This window comes from Hibiscus syriacus, unplaced genomic scaffold, assembly GCF_006381635.1.
Source record: "Hibiscus syriacus cultivar Baekdansim isolate YM2019G1 unplaced genomic scaffold, ASM638163v2 tig00110551_pilon, whole genome shotgun sequence".
Taxonomy (NCBI): domain Eukaryota; kingdom Viridiplantae; phylum Streptophyta; class Magnoliopsida; order Malvales; family Malvaceae; genus Hibiscus; species Hibiscus syriacus.
In genome coordinates, this window is record NW_024062778.1 from 512,521 (window position 1) to 532,254 (window position 19,734).

At 34.5% G+C, this 19,734-nt stretch overlaps 3 protein-coding genes across 3 annotated transcripts; all 3 read right to left on the reverse strand.

The window, feature by feature from the left end:
* Positions 1-208: 208 nt before the first annotated feature.
* On the reverse strand, positions 209-3,762 carry LOC120131251 (protein CHROMOSOME TRANSMISSION FIDELITY 7-like). Its single transcript, XM_039148284.1, has 6 exons — positions 3,508-3,762; positions 3,160-3,424; positions 2,888-2,983; positions 2,410-2,478; positions 1,880-2,217; positions 209-362 (listed from the first exon to the last, which is right to left on the reverse strand). Exons 1-6 carry the CDS (start codon positions 3,681-3,683, stop codon positions 209-211), a joined length of 1,098 nt encoding a protein of 365 aa, XP_039004215.1. The 5' UTR covers positions 3,684-3,762.
* An 802-nt stretch (positions 3,763-4,564) lies between these two features.
* Positions 4,565-13,823, reverse strand: LOC120131252. The gene is made up of 20 exons (XM_039148285.1): positions 13,617-13,823; positions 13,445-13,517; positions 13,140-13,262; positions 12,781-12,950; positions 12,009-12,158; positions 11,541-11,675; positions 11,309-11,372; positions 10,526-10,809; positions 9,783-9,914; positions 8,970-9,089; positions 8,713-8,799; positions 8,450-8,572; positions 8,175-8,292; positions 7,962-8,087; positions 7,223-7,357; positions 6,662-6,813; positions 6,364-6,504; positions 5,756-6,043; positions 5,057-5,175; positions 4,565-4,942 (listed from the first exon to the last, which is right to left on the reverse strand). The coding sequence occupies exons 1-19, from the start codon at positions 13,671-13,673 to the stop codon at positions 5,080-5,082; spliced, it is 2,574 nt and encodes an 857-aa protein (XP_039004216.1). The 5' UTR covers positions 13,674-13,823; the 3' UTR covers positions 4,565-4,942; positions 5,057-5,079.
* A 1,969-nt stretch (positions 13,824-15,792) lies between these two features.
* LOC120131297 (receptor protein kinase TMK1-like) lies at positions 15,793-19,222 on the reverse strand. Its single transcript, XM_039148306.1, has 2 exons — positions 16,549-19,222; positions 15,793-16,435 (listed from the first exon to the last, which is right to left on the reverse strand). Exons 1-2 carry the CDS (start codon positions 18,902-18,904, stop codon positions 15,927-15,929), a joined length of 2,865 nt encoding a protein of 954 aa, XP_039004237.1. The 5' UTR covers positions 18,905-19,222; the 3' UTR covers positions 15,793-15,926.
* Positions 19,223-19,734: the final 512 nt, after the last annotated feature.

Sequence of the window (19,734 nt, forward strand, 5' to 3'; positions counted from 1 at the left end):
CCTTCTATATTAACAAACAATTATAATTGAAAATCATTAATAATTGATGAAAGGTTTTGTATCCTTTCTGTCTTCCTTGAAACCAAAAACAATATTGAAGATTAAACAATATAACCATACATGTACAGATAACCCTCACTGAAGGTCATTGTTACCCCTCTCTATTTTTTAAAATATAATTGCAACCGAAAACATTACTTTATCTAATCTAAGAAATTACGTTTTTAATAAAATTATTAGTTTTATACACCAAGAAAGAGGTTGTTCCTGTATAGTTGGACGCCAAAACTTGTCCATCTGAACTTGGTTCAGAAAATGCCATCTCAGATTTTTCAATAGCACGTCCCCTACAGAAGCTTTTCCTGCATTACACAGTTTAATTGGAACCAGATGCCATGAATTGGGAGAATGTATACCTCTGTTTTGAAAATCGGACCGGACCAGTCGGTTCAACCGGTTTAACCAGAAATCGTTGCTTAGTCCGATTCAATCTAAATCGATTGAACCGTTATTAGTGAACCAGCCAGAACCGCTAAACCGTTCGAACCGGACCGGCTGAAAACCGAGATTTTTTTTTAAATTAAAGCAAACAACGTCGTTTGCTAAACAAGCCAAGTCGAACTCGAGTATTGCTAAGCTCGACTCGAACTTAAAAACTTTAAAAATAAGCTCAACTCAACTCACAAGCTAAAAATTATCAAGTTCAACTCGAAATATAATATTGAAACTTGAACTCAAAAAGGCTTAAACTCAAAAAAAAAAAATTAGAAGCTCGATTAAAGCCTAAAATTCGAACTTGATTGAAGTGAAAAAATAGTTCACTCAATGCTTACCAAAAGACTCCATGATTTTGAAATCAAATTACCTCTATTATTTATAAAAGTTAGTTGTGATGCGCTTTTATGTTTCTTAGCAATGTGAGATTATTTTGTTATATATTTTTACTATTTAAGCTTTTGGAATGCTCTTCTATGTTTCTTAGCCATGTGAGATTGTTTTTAAAAAAAATTAAACCAAACAATATCATTTTGTTATGATTTTTTTAACCCCAAATTTATTTTTTAATTATAGTTATATAATTATATTTATTATTTAATATGTTTTACCTTAAATATTATGTTGTAGTTAATTTAAATCATTTTATTTCACTTAATTTTATGTTTTTAACTTATATATGTTATGATTTGCTTTGAATATGACTTGTGATATAAAAAATTATTTTTTATTAAATATTTTTATTTAATTTTTTAAATAATTATGATGTCGTTCGATTCTTCCGACCGATTAAACTGTTCGATCGATTGAACCAGTGAACCGGTAACATGACTGGTTCACTAACCGATCCGATTCTGAAAATCATGATGTATACTCGATGCAACACAATCACACATCACCAAAACTTGAAACTTTATTGGGGTAGTTTTATTGTACGGCAAATTAACTTAAGGTGAATTTTAACTTAAAATATTATCAAGTCAAATCTAAAAAGTTATATAATTAATAATTATTTCAGTTACAACCGAGAATATTATATTACAATGGGTTTTGACCTAAAATGTTACATGTTTACTCTAAAAAGTAAAATAATTGGTAATAATTTCGATTACAAATAAGAATGTTACATAAGTTTATTAACATAATTATTTAAGTTGCAACTATAATAGTTACACAATTGACATGATTTATTATGAAAAAACGTAATATTTTCAGTTTAAACTAAAATGTTATTAATTTACTCTATAAAGTTACATTCTTGATAATTTTTTCGATTACAACTGATTCTACCTTTTTTAATCTCATATTAACGGGTTGTATTTTAGACTGCTATTTTATCGGAACAACAATAGTGAGTTAACAATATTAAATCTCAAGGGTTTACCTTACTGCTTCCAACAATTGAGTGGCAATGCCTTTTCTTCTGTTGGAAGGAGTGACCCAGATTGCTCTTATGCCGCAAACGGCACGTACCCCTTCCTTTCTACACAGAGTTGCTCCGCTCCGGCTTTCATGTGACACCTCTGAAGGTGTTCTTTTTATGACTTCCCTCGGCAAAACAACTTCCCCAAACTGAAGTTCGCCTGAGCTTAACCTCGCTTTCTTTGCAGTTGCACCATCGCGTCCTTCGCCGACCAAACATGAGAGGACTTCAAAAGCTTGCTTTATCGGTTCTGCAACTAGACATCCAGCAATTCGTTGGGAGGAAACGAATAGGTATACCTGTAAACAGTATAATGGAGACATGGAAATTGTTTAACTTTGCAACTATTTGGACTGTAATACAGTGACATAGAAATAGATCAAATGTAAGAATCATTTGCTGATAATTGAAATAAATGAAACAGATTTTGTTAGATAATGTATATAATGTGCCGAATTGGAGTGCAAATATGTGAAATGTAATCACATGACCTTGCAATGCTTGTGAAAAATCCAGCCCTCACCAAGTTCAGTCTCCATCATCTTTACAACCTCTAGCACCTGCTAAAGCAACAGTATTGCAATGAAGCAACAGTTAACTGTGTGATTATATCAAAAAATACAACAACAACAACACCTTCTTCCCATATGTAATGGAGTAAGGGGAGGTAGTTATCCCCTAATGCCAGGTTGAGAGCAGCTTCCGTGAAAGACATCCAATAAAAAATTAGAAATAAAGATAAAATACAATGCATATTTAAATAAATAAATAAAATACGTAGTTGGACAATTTTCATATGCACGTTGTAATGGGAAGTAATCTCTGCAAATACACCCCTGCATAAAAATATAGATCTAGAGAGAGACTGAAGAAACAGTTAACGGAGAGAAGAGTGAACTTTTACTTCGAAATTCAAAACAAGTCGAACTAAATCGATTATATCAAAAAATGAAAAACCAAAATCTTGACCTTATTCCTCTGAGCAACAGGATCATAATCCAAAACCAAAATGACTCGACCACGTTCACCATTGGGCATAAGAACAACCCTCTCATTTCTCCATCCCTTCAAAATGAAGCTCAACAAAATTTCAACTTTTAATTCTTCAAATATTAGCTTATGGATCAAAACGAATTTTGTCTTTTACTGTTGTAGTAAATTGCAGAGCAACAGGTGGACGTGTTCCTTAATTACAGAAAGAGAATATATATATAGGTTTAAGAAAATACACGTGTGCGTACCTTGAATTGAATACCAAGAGTGAAATTCTTATGAAAGACGGTATGGTTCTTTTCATCAACTTCATCCCCAGGAGAATACTTGAGCCCACAAGTTGAACAACCATGGAGAAGAAAATTAGATTGACCTAACTCCAAATGGAACTGTGCATAGTTCCTCTTCTTATTCAGATTTCTCCCGCTTGAACCGCATTCTTCCCTCGAAAACCTATTATCTGAAATGGGATTTTCCGGTTTCTCATTGCTTGGTTCTTTTTTCTTGTCAATCCTTCAAAAGATAGAAATCTTTTTAAAAAATCCAAAACACCCCAAAAAAAAGCCATTACTTCTTTGGATAGAAGAAAAGAATACCCTTCAAAATTTGAACCTCTGCTCGTGTAGGTGTTGACAAAGATGTGCCGAGTCTGCTCCCAGGTAGCTAATTCATCGTTCTTGTCATCGCAGAACTCTGGAGGTGAATTCGAGCACTCACTTGACATAGAAGACGGCGGCGGCGGCTTGAAGAAAGAATTAATTTGGGATTGCATGTTGGTGTTTTAGGGAGATGATTGATTGAAGGAGATTTTGTTGCTTAGGAATTGGCGCTATAAAGATTTTAAAAATTTAGTTCCCATTTCCCACTTTAAAACTTCCCGCTTTTCCGGTATTACCTTTTTTAAATATTTCCCTTCCCATTTTAGGGTTCCGGTTGTGGGTTTAGGTTAGCATTATTCAAAAGTAGGAATGGTAAATATACCATAACCCGAAGGTCCCGATCCGACTGGCCGACTCAGTTTTATAGAGGTATTTTTTTTTAATTCTGAGTTTGAGTCGAGGCGAAATGAGTTATATGGTATATGACTTTGGGATGGGACGAGGCGAAATGAGTTCGATAATTATTAATTTATTCTTATATATATATATATATATATATGATATTTAAGATTTTTTTTTTATTTTTATATTGTTAAAATATATTGTTTAATTATTAAAAATATAGAAATTATTAGAAAATATATTATTTTAATTGTTTAAAATATAATAATGATTATAAATATATTATTTTAACTATTTTAAATTATGAATATATTCGAATCAAGTCAGAGTTGAAAATGGATTCAGGGCGAGAGAATAGCAAGAATTCATCAAGGGTGGGACAAGATCAAGTATAAGCAATATATTTTTAGGTCAAGGTCGAGGCAGCCAAAAAAAAAAGCCAACCCCAACCCGATTCAAAAGAAGATAATTTTAAAAAGTATGATTTTTAAGTGTTTATAAAAAATTGAAATCTTCGTTTTAAAATTAAAATATATTAATTTAAAGACCCTTTGAATTTGGGATCGAGTTATTTTATGGGTTGCTATCTTTTGTCGCATGGATATTCATTTTGAAAAAAGAGTTCACTTAGACCTGATATTCAATCATTTGATGTAATGAACAAATTCTCCCATCCCCTTTTCCCTCTGAAACACCAATACAATTTACAAACAACCAAACGATGGGCAAAATTAGAGAAAGGGTCCGTGCGAGGCCACTGCGGTTTTCCCCTAGAAGAAACCGAACCCGAAGAAACCGCCATTAATATGAACTTCAAATAACTGCAGTTCAGACAACAATCTTTAGCAGTAATCTTAGCTTTCTTAATACCGTCTCCTCTATGCTTCCCATCATATGTAATGTAAATTCCTCCATGTCAAACATGGATGGACACCATGAATATAAAATGGATCATCCAACTAATTTTTTGTTAGAACCCATTTTATCTGACTTCATTTTTCTTCTATAGTCCAGCATCCGACCCTCATGTCTTAACACATTTTTGAAGGAAGAGCTTAAGGTATGATCTTTGAAATATTTGGAAAAACTTAAGATAAAATTTGGGTTGTATCAAAATAATAATAAATAAAGAAAATAAACTCACAGTGGGCAACAACAATTGGATCATCAGCCAGCTGGTAATGCACTTGTGACCACCTTTAATTGTTCAAATAAACATTGCAATTTGTGCCTTTCTTCAAGGGTCATCTCAACTTCCGAAGACTGCAGGAACAATAGGAAAGAGACTAAGAACATATGAATTAATCACACAACCGCAAGACCATGGAGTTTTATAATGTAAGCTAATTTGCCGTTGCCTTGCCCAAAGAATTAATTCAAAAACACACTTAAATTTCAAACCCCTATGCAGTCAAAAGGTACTAAACACATACACAGCAAGAACCGACCAGATGGATCCAGTAGGAATCAGATCCAGCAGGGAAAAAGAATTGTAATGTCTTAAATTTGCCAAAAGCAGATGAAGAGGACCATGTCCAATGTCAAGGTGCTACTCTTTTGCCATTTAATGAAATTTGGAAGTCCACATAATTAGATGAGCATGCAGGACCAAAAAATGCGAACCGAAAGCCTTCAAAAATAAAATGTACTTTTTGTAGGAATGATATGCATATACAGTCAAACTTATCGATGGGATTGACACATCAACAATCAATGTTACGGAGCACAAGGATACCGATACTCGAATGCAAGTAGGTATTAATGCTTAAAGCATCCCAGTGCCTAGGATCCTTGTTAAATTTCAATCATGATTAGAAGAATAATGCATGCTGCAAAATCATACCTGAAAAGAAGCTATGCTTTGCAAAATTGAGCCGATCTCTGTTCTGAATGAAGAAATAATTTTCTGAACTTTAACGTCCTTGTACATTAATAGAAGTAAAGAAATCGTTGCATTTATCTGACTGTGACTGTCAGTGGCATATCTCGTAGAAAGCGGCAAATTACTGTCAGTAAAAAATGAACCAATCACATCCAAGACAAGCTTCAGAAGTTTGTTACTCCTATCAAACATGAAAAAGCATGGTAGAACGTAATATCGCCATGCTTGAACATCATCTTCTGGAATACACTGCAAAAACCAAAGACATTTGGCAACTAGAATCAAGAAAACAAAGAAGTCTTACAGAGCCGTATGATGACGCAGAAAGTTCTATTTGCTAGTTTCTCTTTCACTCCCGGTAGAAATTAGCACATCCAAACATATATGCACTAATAGTAAGAACTATGAAGTAAGAGCAATTTATATTATAGTTTATTAGAATCAACAATTCAACATCAAGGGAGCCAAGAGATGATCACTAGAAACAAAAAAAAAATTAGAAAGATGGCAGGATAATTGATAAGAAACAGGTGAAGCATTTAAGTTGAGGGCAAATGCTGACAACTTACATGCACAACATCCATAAGATATCCTGGAAGGAAATTGCTTAGAGCAATTATACTTTGTTCAGAAAGTTGAGTGGGTTTAGAGTCCAGCACGATGAGCACTCTCAACATTGCACAAGCATTTTCAAGAGGTGGTTGTAACAGCTGCAAAAAGTTACGACACCAACATGCAAATAAATTTTCAAGGGACCAAATTGAATGAGAAATAACTTATCCAACCAATCCAAATATTGCATAAAAACTTGACTATGGGTGCAAGGAAATAACTGAAATGGGGATGCAAGCAGTTCAGTTGACTTACTATCAAGTCAAGGATTGCTTTCTCTAGTATTTGGAAAACAACAGAACTATCACCGATCTGTGACAAGTAAGAGCAAAGCATGCTGGTGAGAGACTTAAAAGCTCCATGATTTGAAACCTTCCCATCACTTCCTCTAACAGGATATATGTTTTCTGCGAATAGCAAATCCCCATTGAGATAGATATCAAATGATCATCAAGTAAAACACAAGTATAGAAGTACGAAAACAGAACGAGGGAGGCAGTCATCTATTTTCATATAAACGCTTGCACCATGAAGCCCCTTATTTCTCATTTATAAAAGGACTTTTAGGAGCAACCAAACCAATATAATCTACCAGGACAATTCTCTGTAATTAGGAAGTCAACTTTTTACAATATCATCAGATTATAGTACAGCATGCTATTATGTGCTTGTGAGTTATGGATCTACAAGCAAATGCACCATAAAGAATTTAGTTAAAAGATACCCAAAATATATAAAAATGTTAAAAGACAAAAAAAAGGAAGTGCCAAGTGCTATAATCAACAAAACTGGAAAGTGAATATATTTCTGAGATACCCGGGAAATTTTTGAAACGAGATAGTAAAGTCATGAAGAAGCTGATGTGGTCAGCAATTTGGATGTGTCCAGCTTTGTAGGCAGCATGCAGAACCTCTATAATAAGGAAAGTTAAAAAGGGCTCCAATTCAGAACCTGAAACATACAGAGTAGAATGATGATTATAAAAGAAATATTCTATTTTAGGTCAGAGTAAATGTAACTTTGCTATTTTAAGCATCTTCTCACCAAATTTAAGTTACGATGACCCATCAAAAGAGAAACAGAAGATGCTAGTAACATCCAGAACCAAAAATGTCCAAATGTACAATTTCCTTCTTTTATGGGGAAAGAAATTTGGAAATATAAGCACATATGTCTTTCACTAAAAAAAATAGTACTCTCTCCATAAGTTACAATGACCCATCGAAAGAAAAACAGAAGATGCTAATAACATCCAGAACCACAAATGTCCAAATGTACAATTTACTTCTTTTATGGGGAAAGAAATTTGGCAATATAAGTCCATGTCTTTCAATAAAGCAAAATAGTACCGTCTCCTTAAATTACATGTCCAACTTGCTAGTTTGAAATGTCTGAAACTCGGTTCTCTTTCTTTTTTGAGCACTTCAAAAGAAATTCCTTTTTTCATATTGGTTTCCAAAATAAAATTTTTATCTTCTTTAAATGTTTTGGCATTATAAAAATATAAAAACTAAACATAAAGGACCTAAACCAACAAATGGTAAGTAGCACTTACACAGGCAACAAAAAGCTATTGATTTCAGCAAAAGTACATTCACGTTGGAGAAATAATAAAGGCAACAGATAGACAACTCCTGGCAATCCCTAGGAAGTCTCATGAAAGGACCGTAGTATACGTTTCCTGCAACAAAAGGAAAGGAATGACAAGTCAAATCAAAAGCATAAGTTTGTTTCACGGACTAAAATCTCAGTATGAATTAACTTATACCTTCTTGACATGTACTGAAAAACTCACTGAGTGCAAATTGAGTATTTTCATATTCCCAAAACAGAAAAGTGTTTGAACCAGAAAACTGCCCCAGACGAAGGAGGAGGCACAAGACAACCTAAGGTGCAAGGGAAATAGTTACTTCGTTTTGAAGATTTACAACAAATTGGACCATTGGTAAGATAATTATACAGGATACTCAAGCCTTTTCAACTTAAACAAAGTCCAATGTCAAAACATGTTAGTGAATCCCAGAAGGTAGAACAGGCTATTACCTGGGAAGAGGATGGTTGTTTATCACCAAGAAGGTTTAGCAACAGGGGCAGCTCTCTTATCCAGAGAGTCTGATAGTCTAATAACACAGTTTCACTTGCTTCAGTATAGTGCATATCTCCTCTCTGCAATTTGAAAAAGGAAAATACTAGATTTAATTTCCAGGTGGTGCAAAAGAGGGACAGAAAAGAGGAGTCTATATAAGCATGTCCACATGCATAGATCACGTTTTAGGGACATTTAAAATGTATTGAATTGAGCTTACAGGAATTAGCATTTCTTCAATCATGGACAGGCAAGCCAGTTTAAGTGAAGAATCTGGATTGCAACCCTTGAACGTCCGTGTAAATGACTGCAATTTAGTTTTTAATGGTTATACAGAATTTCTTAAGGCCTATGAAACAAAAATGTAGAACCAAATGGCTAACAAGAAGAAAGAAAAGTCAAACAGCGACGTCTGTTAAAACAAGAAAAACTAAGCAATATAATTAACTTGAATAATGCTCTCAGAATAAAACCAACCTCGAGAATGCGTGACTGCCAACCAGTTCCCACTTCCGAGGCAAGTTTGGGAATGAAAGGTAGCAATGAAGGTATATGCTTTTCCCATGTTGCTTTACCAGAACGTGTGCTACTACAGATCTACAAAATGTAAATTATGAGAAGCAATTCTATGAAGTCTGCACTCAATAACATAAAATGATTTTATATTTGAAGAGCATCAAAACAGTTTAAGAACCTGTAAACTAACTGAAAGAAGTATAATTACAAAAAAAAATGAAATTCTTGTGTTATTTAAAATTCAAAATAATCAGAGGAAAACTGCTCTAAGATAGACCATTGGTTTCTCAACCAAACCTGGAGAAAAAAAAAGAAAACAACTAGTAGAGAAATGCACTAATTTTCCCCTTTTTTCCAGCAACAAGAGAAATCCTATTTGAGTTTTCAGTGTTTCTCAACCTTTCCAAGATATATTTGGAACTATTCCCTGCTACAATCTACAATCAAACCCTTCTGAATTTTGAAAGATAATGAACAAGCAGGCAATCATCTTCTTCAAGAAATTGCAATGACTATCAGCCAACCGCCATCCTTATGATACGGTCTTAAAAAAGCCCCTCTCGCCAACCTACTTTTTCTCTTAACTTTCCAGTAGAAAACTACAGTGGGCATTGAACACCTTTTGAATCCTAACAATTCATAAGCTTTACCAAAACCATTTTTTTAGAAAAGCCATTACATGATCTTTAAACCAAAGTGTTAGGTCTTTACTTCAATGACCAAGTTCAGAAAGAAAACAGATAAAGGAGAGCAAGATGGTTTCAAGAAGCCAACCGTGCCGAGCAGTGCATTTTCGATGAACTCCAGAAATTTCTCAAACATATTTGCAGAAGGGCAAACCCATTCCCGGAGGTGCAAAAATATCTCTGTTATGACAACGTTCAGGATAAAATATCTATCATGCTCCTAAAATCAAAGTGTAAAAGGATCAGTTGCGACAAAATTAAGGAAAATACAAGAACAGTTAATAAAGACATCATCTAAATAGGGTTGCCGACACAAATACATATCAAGGATGGGGGAGGGAGGGGGCAAGACTATTAGTTCTTGATTCTACTGGTCAACAATTGGGGTTGATCGAAAGCCATATTATTCAACAAAGATATTTTTTCCACAGGAAATTGTTTTTTTTTTTCAAAATGCCGCTAAGTATCATTCAACATAGCACTTACAGTATTTGACGTACAGAGTAAAAGACAGCAACTGAAAATGGTCCAATTTCTAAGTACTTAATCAAGCCATCAAAATTCAAACATTTTGTATAAAGGATAAGTCAGCACACAAAATAATCCAAGGTACCAATTGAAGCAATAGTCAATAGATTGCAACATAGCTCAGCATCCAACAGCACGCAAAACTTTTTTTTTTGTTACTGCTAGACTATGAAATGGGTTGAGTCAATATTTTCTTTACAAAAGTGAATGGAAAGAAATTAAGAAAAAAAAATGTAAGACGCAAAAGATAAGAAAGTTAATTGGAAACAAAACAAAGCCATTGAAATTCTGGCAAGGAAATACCTTTAAAGAAAGATGATGCTTTGGATAGAGGGGAAACACCCCCAATAACTTCTTTGACAAGGCTGATGAGAGACTTTGATCACATATTGATTCAGGTGTTTCTTCATGAATTCCATAAATAAAAAATCTTACAGCAATATCTATGCTTTGAAGCATAGATAATATACAATCAAATGATAGCACATCCAGTTGTGGCATAGAATTAAGCAAAGGAATAAAATCTTGCAAACAGTTTATTAGAACTAGCACAAGCTCCTTCAGCTTCTTTATAATGGTAGAGAACCCTACAGAAACAAAAATACAGTTGTTAAGACAACCAGAGCAGGCCAGTATAGTTCTTTTTACCTGCATAATAATAATAATAATAACCTAAAAGAAAGAAAGAAGAGCAAAGTTGAGAAACTCTGGAGCTGAGTAATTAGCAAGGAGAAAAAGAGGGAGATGGGGCACTATTAAGAAACTTTGCAATTTAGATCATCTATTATTAACAATAATGAAGAAAACAGCCAACTCAATGCTGATTGTTAGATATGGAAGTCCTAACTCCATCAGGAAGAGATGGAAGCAAATGTACCGTTTAATACTTTTAAAGAATAATAAACAGAAAATGTTGCAAAAACCCTAATGAAGATTTTTTGAGAAAATTTTATGCAGGGCATAAAAATATAGAAACAAGACCATGCACTTTCCATTTAAGTGTTATCATCATTCATGTAGTTGAATAGAGTGCCAACAAAAAGGAGAAACAAAATGTAATAATGACAAGGTGCATTAAGCTTTTACATACTGGTATTTGCTGTGGGCGCATCAGGCTCAAAGCATGTATTATCCTGTCTCCTGAAATACTCTAATAAATTTAATGGAAATAAATACAAACATTAGAATCTGGTATCATGAATAGTGACTAAACTTTCAACTTATTTTATTAAATTATTACAAAAGAAGAACAACTTTTTTAGCCAAATTAATAGAGCTAAGAATGATTGTATACACATGATTGACAACAAGAACATACCTTATCAGCTTCTGGCTTTTTGCTTGGCAACAGAGACAAGCAGCGGACTAACCCCGAAAGAGTAGTTTTGAGCTTTCCCTTGTCTTCCAAATAAAACTGGGTTTTCCTTAAAATATCTTCATAGCTCTGAAGAATCTACTTATGAAAAAATAAATGAAGAAACACACACATGAAAAAAAGGGAAAAAGAAGAAACAATTACTTAAATTAATTCAAAATGGGAGTATCACCATCCAAAACAAAAGGATTAGCTGTATCACAATTTAAAGAGATCATCACTTAATTTTATGAAAACTTGATAATGCCCTTTTCCAATGAAACCTCAAAAGCTTAAACATCTAATATTATTAAGTATTAATGCAACTTTTCTTTTTCTGCACTATATATTAATTCTTTAACAAGCCTCTTATTTTAACAATGCTGCTAAAAACATAATAATTGCAATGGTGGATAAAATGACTTCATGTACCTTTTCAGCGTATAAGGAAAAGCAAGGAGGATGGTATTGCACAACAAGATCAAAAAATTTGAAAGCCATCAAGCGGATGTCAATAGCTAAATTTGTCATTGCATTGAAAATATAAGTCATCAACAAGGAGATGAAAAGTCCTTCATTATCCTGGACAGGAAAATCCAGAACCTATTGTCAGTTAAAATGGCCAAAGATCAATCACAATAAAAATAATAAAAGAAAGAAAATAGATAGATACAGCCATATCTGAACTCATAGGATAACAAATGAAGCACGGTTAGAAAAGATGGTAACAGAACTAAACTCTAAGGCAAGATTATATTCTAAAACACATACACACATATAATTTCAATTATTGTTCCTAGAACAATAATATGTTGTAAACATACACCTAAAAATGACACTGATTCCTTTGCCTTAAGCATGCTTCCATAATCCATCCAGAGCTTCATTTGAAGTGTGAGAGCAATTTAACATCTTACAACATACAAAAACTATACCAAACTCATAGATAAACGAAAACAGCAAACCCAGTTAGCATTTCTCCGGCTTGTTTGCAGATGTGAAATAAAACAAAATAAACTAGTCCAAACACACCCTTTGAATATCTAATACCTAACACTAAAGGCTAAAGCATTAAGATATCTGCATCACTAGTCTCTACATAGTAATCTAATCATGCAGCTATACATTTATCACAGTAAAATTAATCTTTGGAAACAGACACTGGCTTCAAATTAAGAGTAAACGATCAAGAAGGAAAAATCACCTCAGCACAACCAGGGAAAATTTCGGACTTAAACAGTTGATATAATGCTTCTCTAACTACTTTATCATCATCACTTATGCGCTCCCGCAGTTTCTCTATAACTGCATATCTGTGCAGCCTCAGCTCTGCTGGATGATTAATGACTAAATCCTTGATGCCAATTAATGCATCTTCAAAGAGAACAAAACTTACATCAAGATTGATTTATGGAACTTGAGTACAAACATTGACTCATAAAATTATACTCAATAAACAGATCATCTAAAAGAATAAAAAACGCAGAAGTTTATTCATAATTGAAATAAAGCAATTGGAAAATAACAGCCTATATAATTCTTTAAAATCATATAATAAGTGACCTCTTCGAACTTTGGCATTATGATGAGATGTTTGCTGAAGTAGTTCTTTCAAAGTCAATCCTTTCTTGCTCACAGCTAAGCCTTCCTTGTTTGTTGCCACACTCTGCTCAGGAAGTACAATTGCTGCTCCCACAATAGACATAAAAAGCGTATTTCAATCAATCACGTCAATTTTTCAGGAGCATGACAGAACTTTTTGCAGCAAAAGAAATGTTTCAAATTCCTCTATTTTTTTTCCAGTCAAACAAATGTCTCCCTGATTCAAAAGTAAAAATTAATATACATATTAAATTCTCGATTCACACCTTTGGATTTAATTTCGGTATTGGTGGCATTCTTCGGTGGAGGCAATTTCCGGCCAAGCTTTCTCTTAATTTTCTGTACATAAACCCAAATAAATAAATAAATAAATATTAATATTAAAAAAGTAACGAGTAATGAAAGAAAACAGAAAGTGAGCGTTAGCAATGGAATTACTTTGAAATCTATGCCCTTCTTTTGCTGCTTCTTTGAAGGGGCCTTCGAACGCGCCATTTTACCACCGTTTCAAACAGCGGTGACGTAGCAGTGTAATTTTTTGCTGAACCGATAGCTTTCAAAGTAACTCAAATTCTCTATGAGTCGTGTAAAAACCAATATTCAAGCTATCTTTTTGAATTCCATTGTCTGTCACTAAACTTGAAGGCAAGCGAGGGCTTTGGAGAAAGACGAGGCTGCGCGGCACGGGTTATGTTAACAAATATAAGCTGTGTTTGTTTACCGATAATTGATTTAGGGGAAATATTCTTCATATTTTTTAATATTCGTTTTATGGAAACTATTTGGTAAACTATATAATTAGTCACCAAATTACTATCACTTTTCTATTTTAGTTACCAAACTATTGTTTTAAGCAAAGATACAATGATAAAAAATTATCTGAACGATTGACTAAATAATCAATTTGACTTCTATTCTCTTTCTTTTTGGAGTATTTTGACTTCAACGTTTTATTTTAAGGTAAAAAGCCCTTCTGTTGATGAAAATCGTTTGTAACTAATGATAAATACTCTAAAATAGGAGACTTATTGTCCTAAAATTAAATATTTGGAGTCAAAATACTCCTAAAAAAATAAGAGTTAAAGTGATTATTTAATAAATATTAAAGATCCTTTTACCTTAAAATAAAATATTCAAAAAAATCTATTTAAGCAAATATTATATAATTTTTTGATACTATGCCTTTAACAAAAGCACCACTAAAAATTTAGACCAATAAGATGTGACACATCATTTTTTTCTCTCCTTGTCAATAATCTGTCATTTTTTAATAATTTTATTTAGATGAATAAGATGTGACATTTAATATCTTTATTAAATAAAAGAAGTGCAAATTTAGAAAGAAAAAAAAAGACTCAAACTCGTTTTAAGGTTAAATTATTGAGTTACACCAAAAGTCTATCGGTTCATTTTCAAGATGTCTTAGTGGTGAAATGATAAACACGTGATACTCAAGATCACGAGATTTGATGATCTTTTCTATCTAATGAAAATAGGGAATCCTCTTTAAAATCGTTCTTTCTACACTCACTCCGAGTATATGCTTCAACACAAATTACGCACATAAATGTAGATTGATATTTTAATATAAAACCACATGAGAGTTGGATGTGGACTTGCATCCGTATGTCACTGCACTAATCATGTCTTATTGCCTTATATGTGCTAATTGAATCTGTTGATTCCAAAGATGTTTGTTTCCAGATTTCTTCTCTCTAGGCAGAAGCTTCTGATGGGAAAAAAGGAAAAAAAACTAAAGTTTAACCAACTGAATAACTCTCCAATTTGACTTCATAATAGCATGAAGGATATTGTGGTATCAGGGATGGATGGAAAGGGAGTTGGGACAATAGTTCTTGAAAATTTAAAATTAATATATATTTTAAATATAGGGCAAACTACACGTTTAATACCTAAACTATTACTTTTGTTCCGCTTTAGTATCTAAACTTTATTTTATTTCAAAGTAATGCATAACGTTTAGTTTAGGTTTCATTAAAAACTTAACGGTGATGTTGACGTGTCACCATAAGGTAATATCATATCAACATTGATTTTTTTTAAAAAATAATATGTTAATAGTTTTGTTAAATTTTTAACGGTAGGTTACCAAAATGAAACCTAAACTAAATGTTAGGTATAATTTTGAAACAAAATAAAGTTTATGTATTAAAACTGGGCAAAAATAATAATTTAGGTTCTAAACATATAGTTGACCCTATTATTTATCATTCATTACAATTATGTGAACTCGAAAGCAGGAAGCCATTATCCTTGTTTACATCATTTGCCCACCTCCCTTTATCCAAATAAAATTAGTAGTGGAGGGAACTATTGCTGATCTGAATTTCCATTTTAAATCATAGGAATAACAACAAAATAAGCAAGGCTGTCTAATAAATCGACAGGAATGCTGGGGACCAACCATGTGTGCTATCAGAGATAGACCGGGAGGAAAGGGTCGGGACAGTCACTCCCCTAAAATATTTAAAAGTTCACATTCCTTAGAATTTTATAAATTCGTTCTTCTAACATAAAATCCTACATATGTCCTTGTGTTCTATTGATATCATTGATATGTATACTTTTGTATTATTTCAAAGTTATTCAGTAATTTAGATATTAATTGAAAGATATATATTACATATCAACATTGAATTCTGAAATAGACAGAACACAAACTACTATGTACAAGTACCAAATCAACAAGGCATTAATTCTCAAATAAATGCAACAAAGTAGCTGTTATTATCGACCATCTGCAGAAGTGAATGAGTCTGCAAAACCAGTAGGCCTAGCTGGGATACTCCCTTTGCTGTCTTCTAGGTCCAAATAACTAAAATCTTTTCCTTCAGCTTCTTGCCAATCTTTCACCATCTGGTTAAGAGGAAGGCTGTAATCGATGCCGCAATAGTCGTTGTTATCTTCATCCAGCGGTTTCCATTTTTCCACGAGCGGAGCCAATACATTCACTGCATGCCCCATGTCCGGTCGTTGGCTTGGTTCCCTTGTAGTGCAATGCCCTGCAAGTTCAGCAATGATGGAGATACTCTCCAGTGTTTCATCCTTTACGTCGAGAGCGGGGTCGATAGCAGCCCTTAGTTTCTCCTTGTCTGATTTGATATGCCAGAACCATGCAGCTAAGTACTGTGTCTCTTCAGGCCTATCCTCATCGAGTGCAGTCAATCCAGTCAGAAGCTCCATCAGCACAACACCGAAACTAAATACATCGGCTTTGGTCGTGATTTTTCCTGTCACTGAATTTTATTGGCACTTGAAATTAGAGTTTGCAAAGAATCAAAAGGACATCTGTGGGTCTAAATTATGCTACATGTAGAAATTATTGAATAACCATAGACAGCTTGCTTACCTGCATATTCTGGTGCTAAGTAACCGAAAGTCCCTGCAAGCCTGGTCACAACAGATCTCTCCCCATCAGGAGCAAGTTTAACTAAACCAAAATCTGAAACTTTTGCTCTGAAATCGTCACCAAGTAAAATATTTGAAGACTTAAGATCTCGATGTATGAAGCTCCGATGAGCTAAAGTGTGAAGATACTCCATTCCTCTGGCTACATCCAAGGCAATATTTAGCCGCCTCTTCCAAGATAGCGGCTCGAATTTGAGGCTCTTCCAATGGAAAAGATGCTTGCTAAGAGCACCTTGAGACATATATTCATAAACAAGAATTCTCTCGTTGCCTTCAATGGAATAACCCAAAAGAGATACCAAATGACGGTGTCGAACCTTAGAAAGAACTGCAATTTCAGCCTGGAATTCATCCAAAGCCTTGTTTGTAATCACACCAGCCTCCATTCTTTTAACTGCAATTTGTGTTCCATCATCTAGTTTACCTTTATAAACTACACCGAAGCCGCCACGGCCAAGTTCATTCTCTGGTGCAAAATTTTTTGTCACATTCCGAAGAACTTGAACTGATATAACCAAATTTCCAGCTTCAATTACCTGAGAATCCCCAATGCTGCTACTATTTCTGCTTGCAGAACCACTTCCAGCTACTGTAGAAGTGCTTCCATTGGTGTTATTGGAAGCAACAACAACCTTAACTGTATTACCAGGATCAGATGGATCCCGTGGATGGATTACCAGGGAAGTCGAAGCCAACACACTGTCTTTTCTCTTCTTATAACAGTAGATGGATAGAGGAATGACCAGAAATGCAAGAACTGCAAAACTTGCAACAAGAGCAATGATTAAAACAAATGTGTTTCTTTTGAAACCCTTTGTTTTGGTGGATTCAACAGAAGAATCATTGGTAGTGGAACCCGAATCTCTTGATGAACTAGGTGGGACATAGGGTGGCGAAGCAGAAGCTGAACTCTCAGGTGGAGTATTTTCCCCACCTATTGTAGGGGCTGTCTTACCACCATTCAACAAAGGATTGCCAGTTATGACAAGATTCACACTTCCACTAAATTTTGGTAATGGACCGGATAAGTTATTGCCACTGACATCAAGAGTTTCCAGGGATTTCAAGCTAGTCCAGTTACTTGGGATGGAACCACTTAGATTGTTAGTTTGAAGCCTAATTTGAGAAAGGGAGTCCAACTTTGCAATTGAAGGACTCAAACTACCAGAGAGATTATAATGTGGCAAGTTTATGATCGAAACCTTCCCACTATTGCATCTAATTCCCAACCAGTTGCAGGGATCATTATCAGACCAAGAAGAAACAAGCCTGGGAGGGTAATTCACCCCTGCAAGAAACCCTATAAGTGCCATAACTTCGGGAGAGCAAAGAAGCCCCGGTGTGGCTTGACAGAACTTGTTCGAAGCCAAAATCACCTTTGATGCTTTGAACACTGGAATTGGACCCATCAGCTGATTATTGTTCAAATCTAATTTTTCCAATCTCATATTTGCTAAACTAATAGGAATCAGGCCAACAAGTTTGTTACTATTAAGATTGAGATCCTTCAAGAGTGTTAAGTTACCGATGTTCTCCGGGATTGTTCCGGCGAATTGATTCCCGTGCAGCCATAAAACTGTGAGGGACTCCATTGTTGCCACAACATCAATTGGACCAGTCATCCCTCCATGAAGTTGATTGTTGAGCCAAAGCATCTGCAAAGCACTGCCACTGAAAGTTCCCTGAATTTCACCAGACAACCTATTACTAGAAAGCATCAAGTTTGTTAAGGACGACATGGAACCAAGAAAACCTGGCAATGAGCCAATCAAATTGCAGTTCATACAAGAAAAATTGGTCAATTGAACAGAATTTTGCAAGGCCTTGGGGAATGACCAGCCGGTGGTAGCATTAAAATTGTTGTGGTCCAATGCCATGACTTCCAAATCATCTAAGCCATCAAAGAAATCAGATGGGATAGAATCAAAATTGTTATAATCCAAATAGGCATACCGCAAATTAGATAAGCCTGAAAAAGACGGCAACTTTCCACTCAACTGATTTCTCTGGAGACCAATGTTGTTGAGCATGGAGAGTTTGTTCAAGTTTCGAGGCAAAGTACCCTTCAAGCCCACACCTTGAGCCTGAATCTGAGTAACCCTGGAGTTCTCACAGTAGACGTGGTTCCAGCTGGGAGGACCACAAGGATCACCACCATTTTCAGGCCACTTCAAAAGCTCAGGATTATCAAGTCCATCTCTGAATTCCATTAATACATCAAGGTCACCAGGGTCAGTGGTGCTAAAAACCACAGTGACAAGAGATAAAAGAAGCACTGAACCAAACTTGCTTTTCATTGCAGATATTTGAGCAGATAACCTCTACTGCTATAAAAGAAGCTTCATTTGAGCAACAATGGTGGTTCTTCAAATACCCACTTCATTTCTTGCATCAAACAATTAAAAAAGGACTTCAGATTCCATGAATACTACTGAGAGACACTGAAGAACACACAAGAATTCATGAAAACAAGCAAATGAACATGGGAAAAATCCATCTTTGGGACCTACAGAGCAACAAGATCAGATCTTTGACATGGATACTGGATCGAAGTTGAACTGTTGAAGAATATGAACCCAACTACAGGAAAAATAAAAGAAACTTGGACGATACTTTAAAGCTTAAGACTTAAGAGTTGAATTTAGAAACGAAAATATATAATATAATCCTCAACATCAAGAATCTGGAGGAACAGTTTCTTCATTTGCCACACATTTCCTTTTCACCCTTCCCTGCTTCACCAATACCTGCAGGAGGAGGAGGGCAGTAGTGTCTTTTGCAGAAAGCCATAACTTTGAACAGTTTTCTTTCTTTATATTGCCATTAACTAATGAATTTGTTGTAAATTTTGTGGTTTGTTTAGTAGCAATGAAGGTGGTGGGTCTGTGCTGCTTTGATTTCCGTGACCATTCATATTCGTCTGCAGATGATAAATAAATAATGAAATGTGTTTTTGAATTTGAGGTTGGAACAATAATTGTCAAATTGTGGTCCTCAGCTTTCTTTTCAGATTTCCATTGAAAAACAACTGCTGAGAATGAAAAGGGTTAAGATTATACTTAAGAAAACTGTGAGATTAGATTGGGAAGTGTAGGAGAAGAATCCATTGATTAAGAAACGATACCTG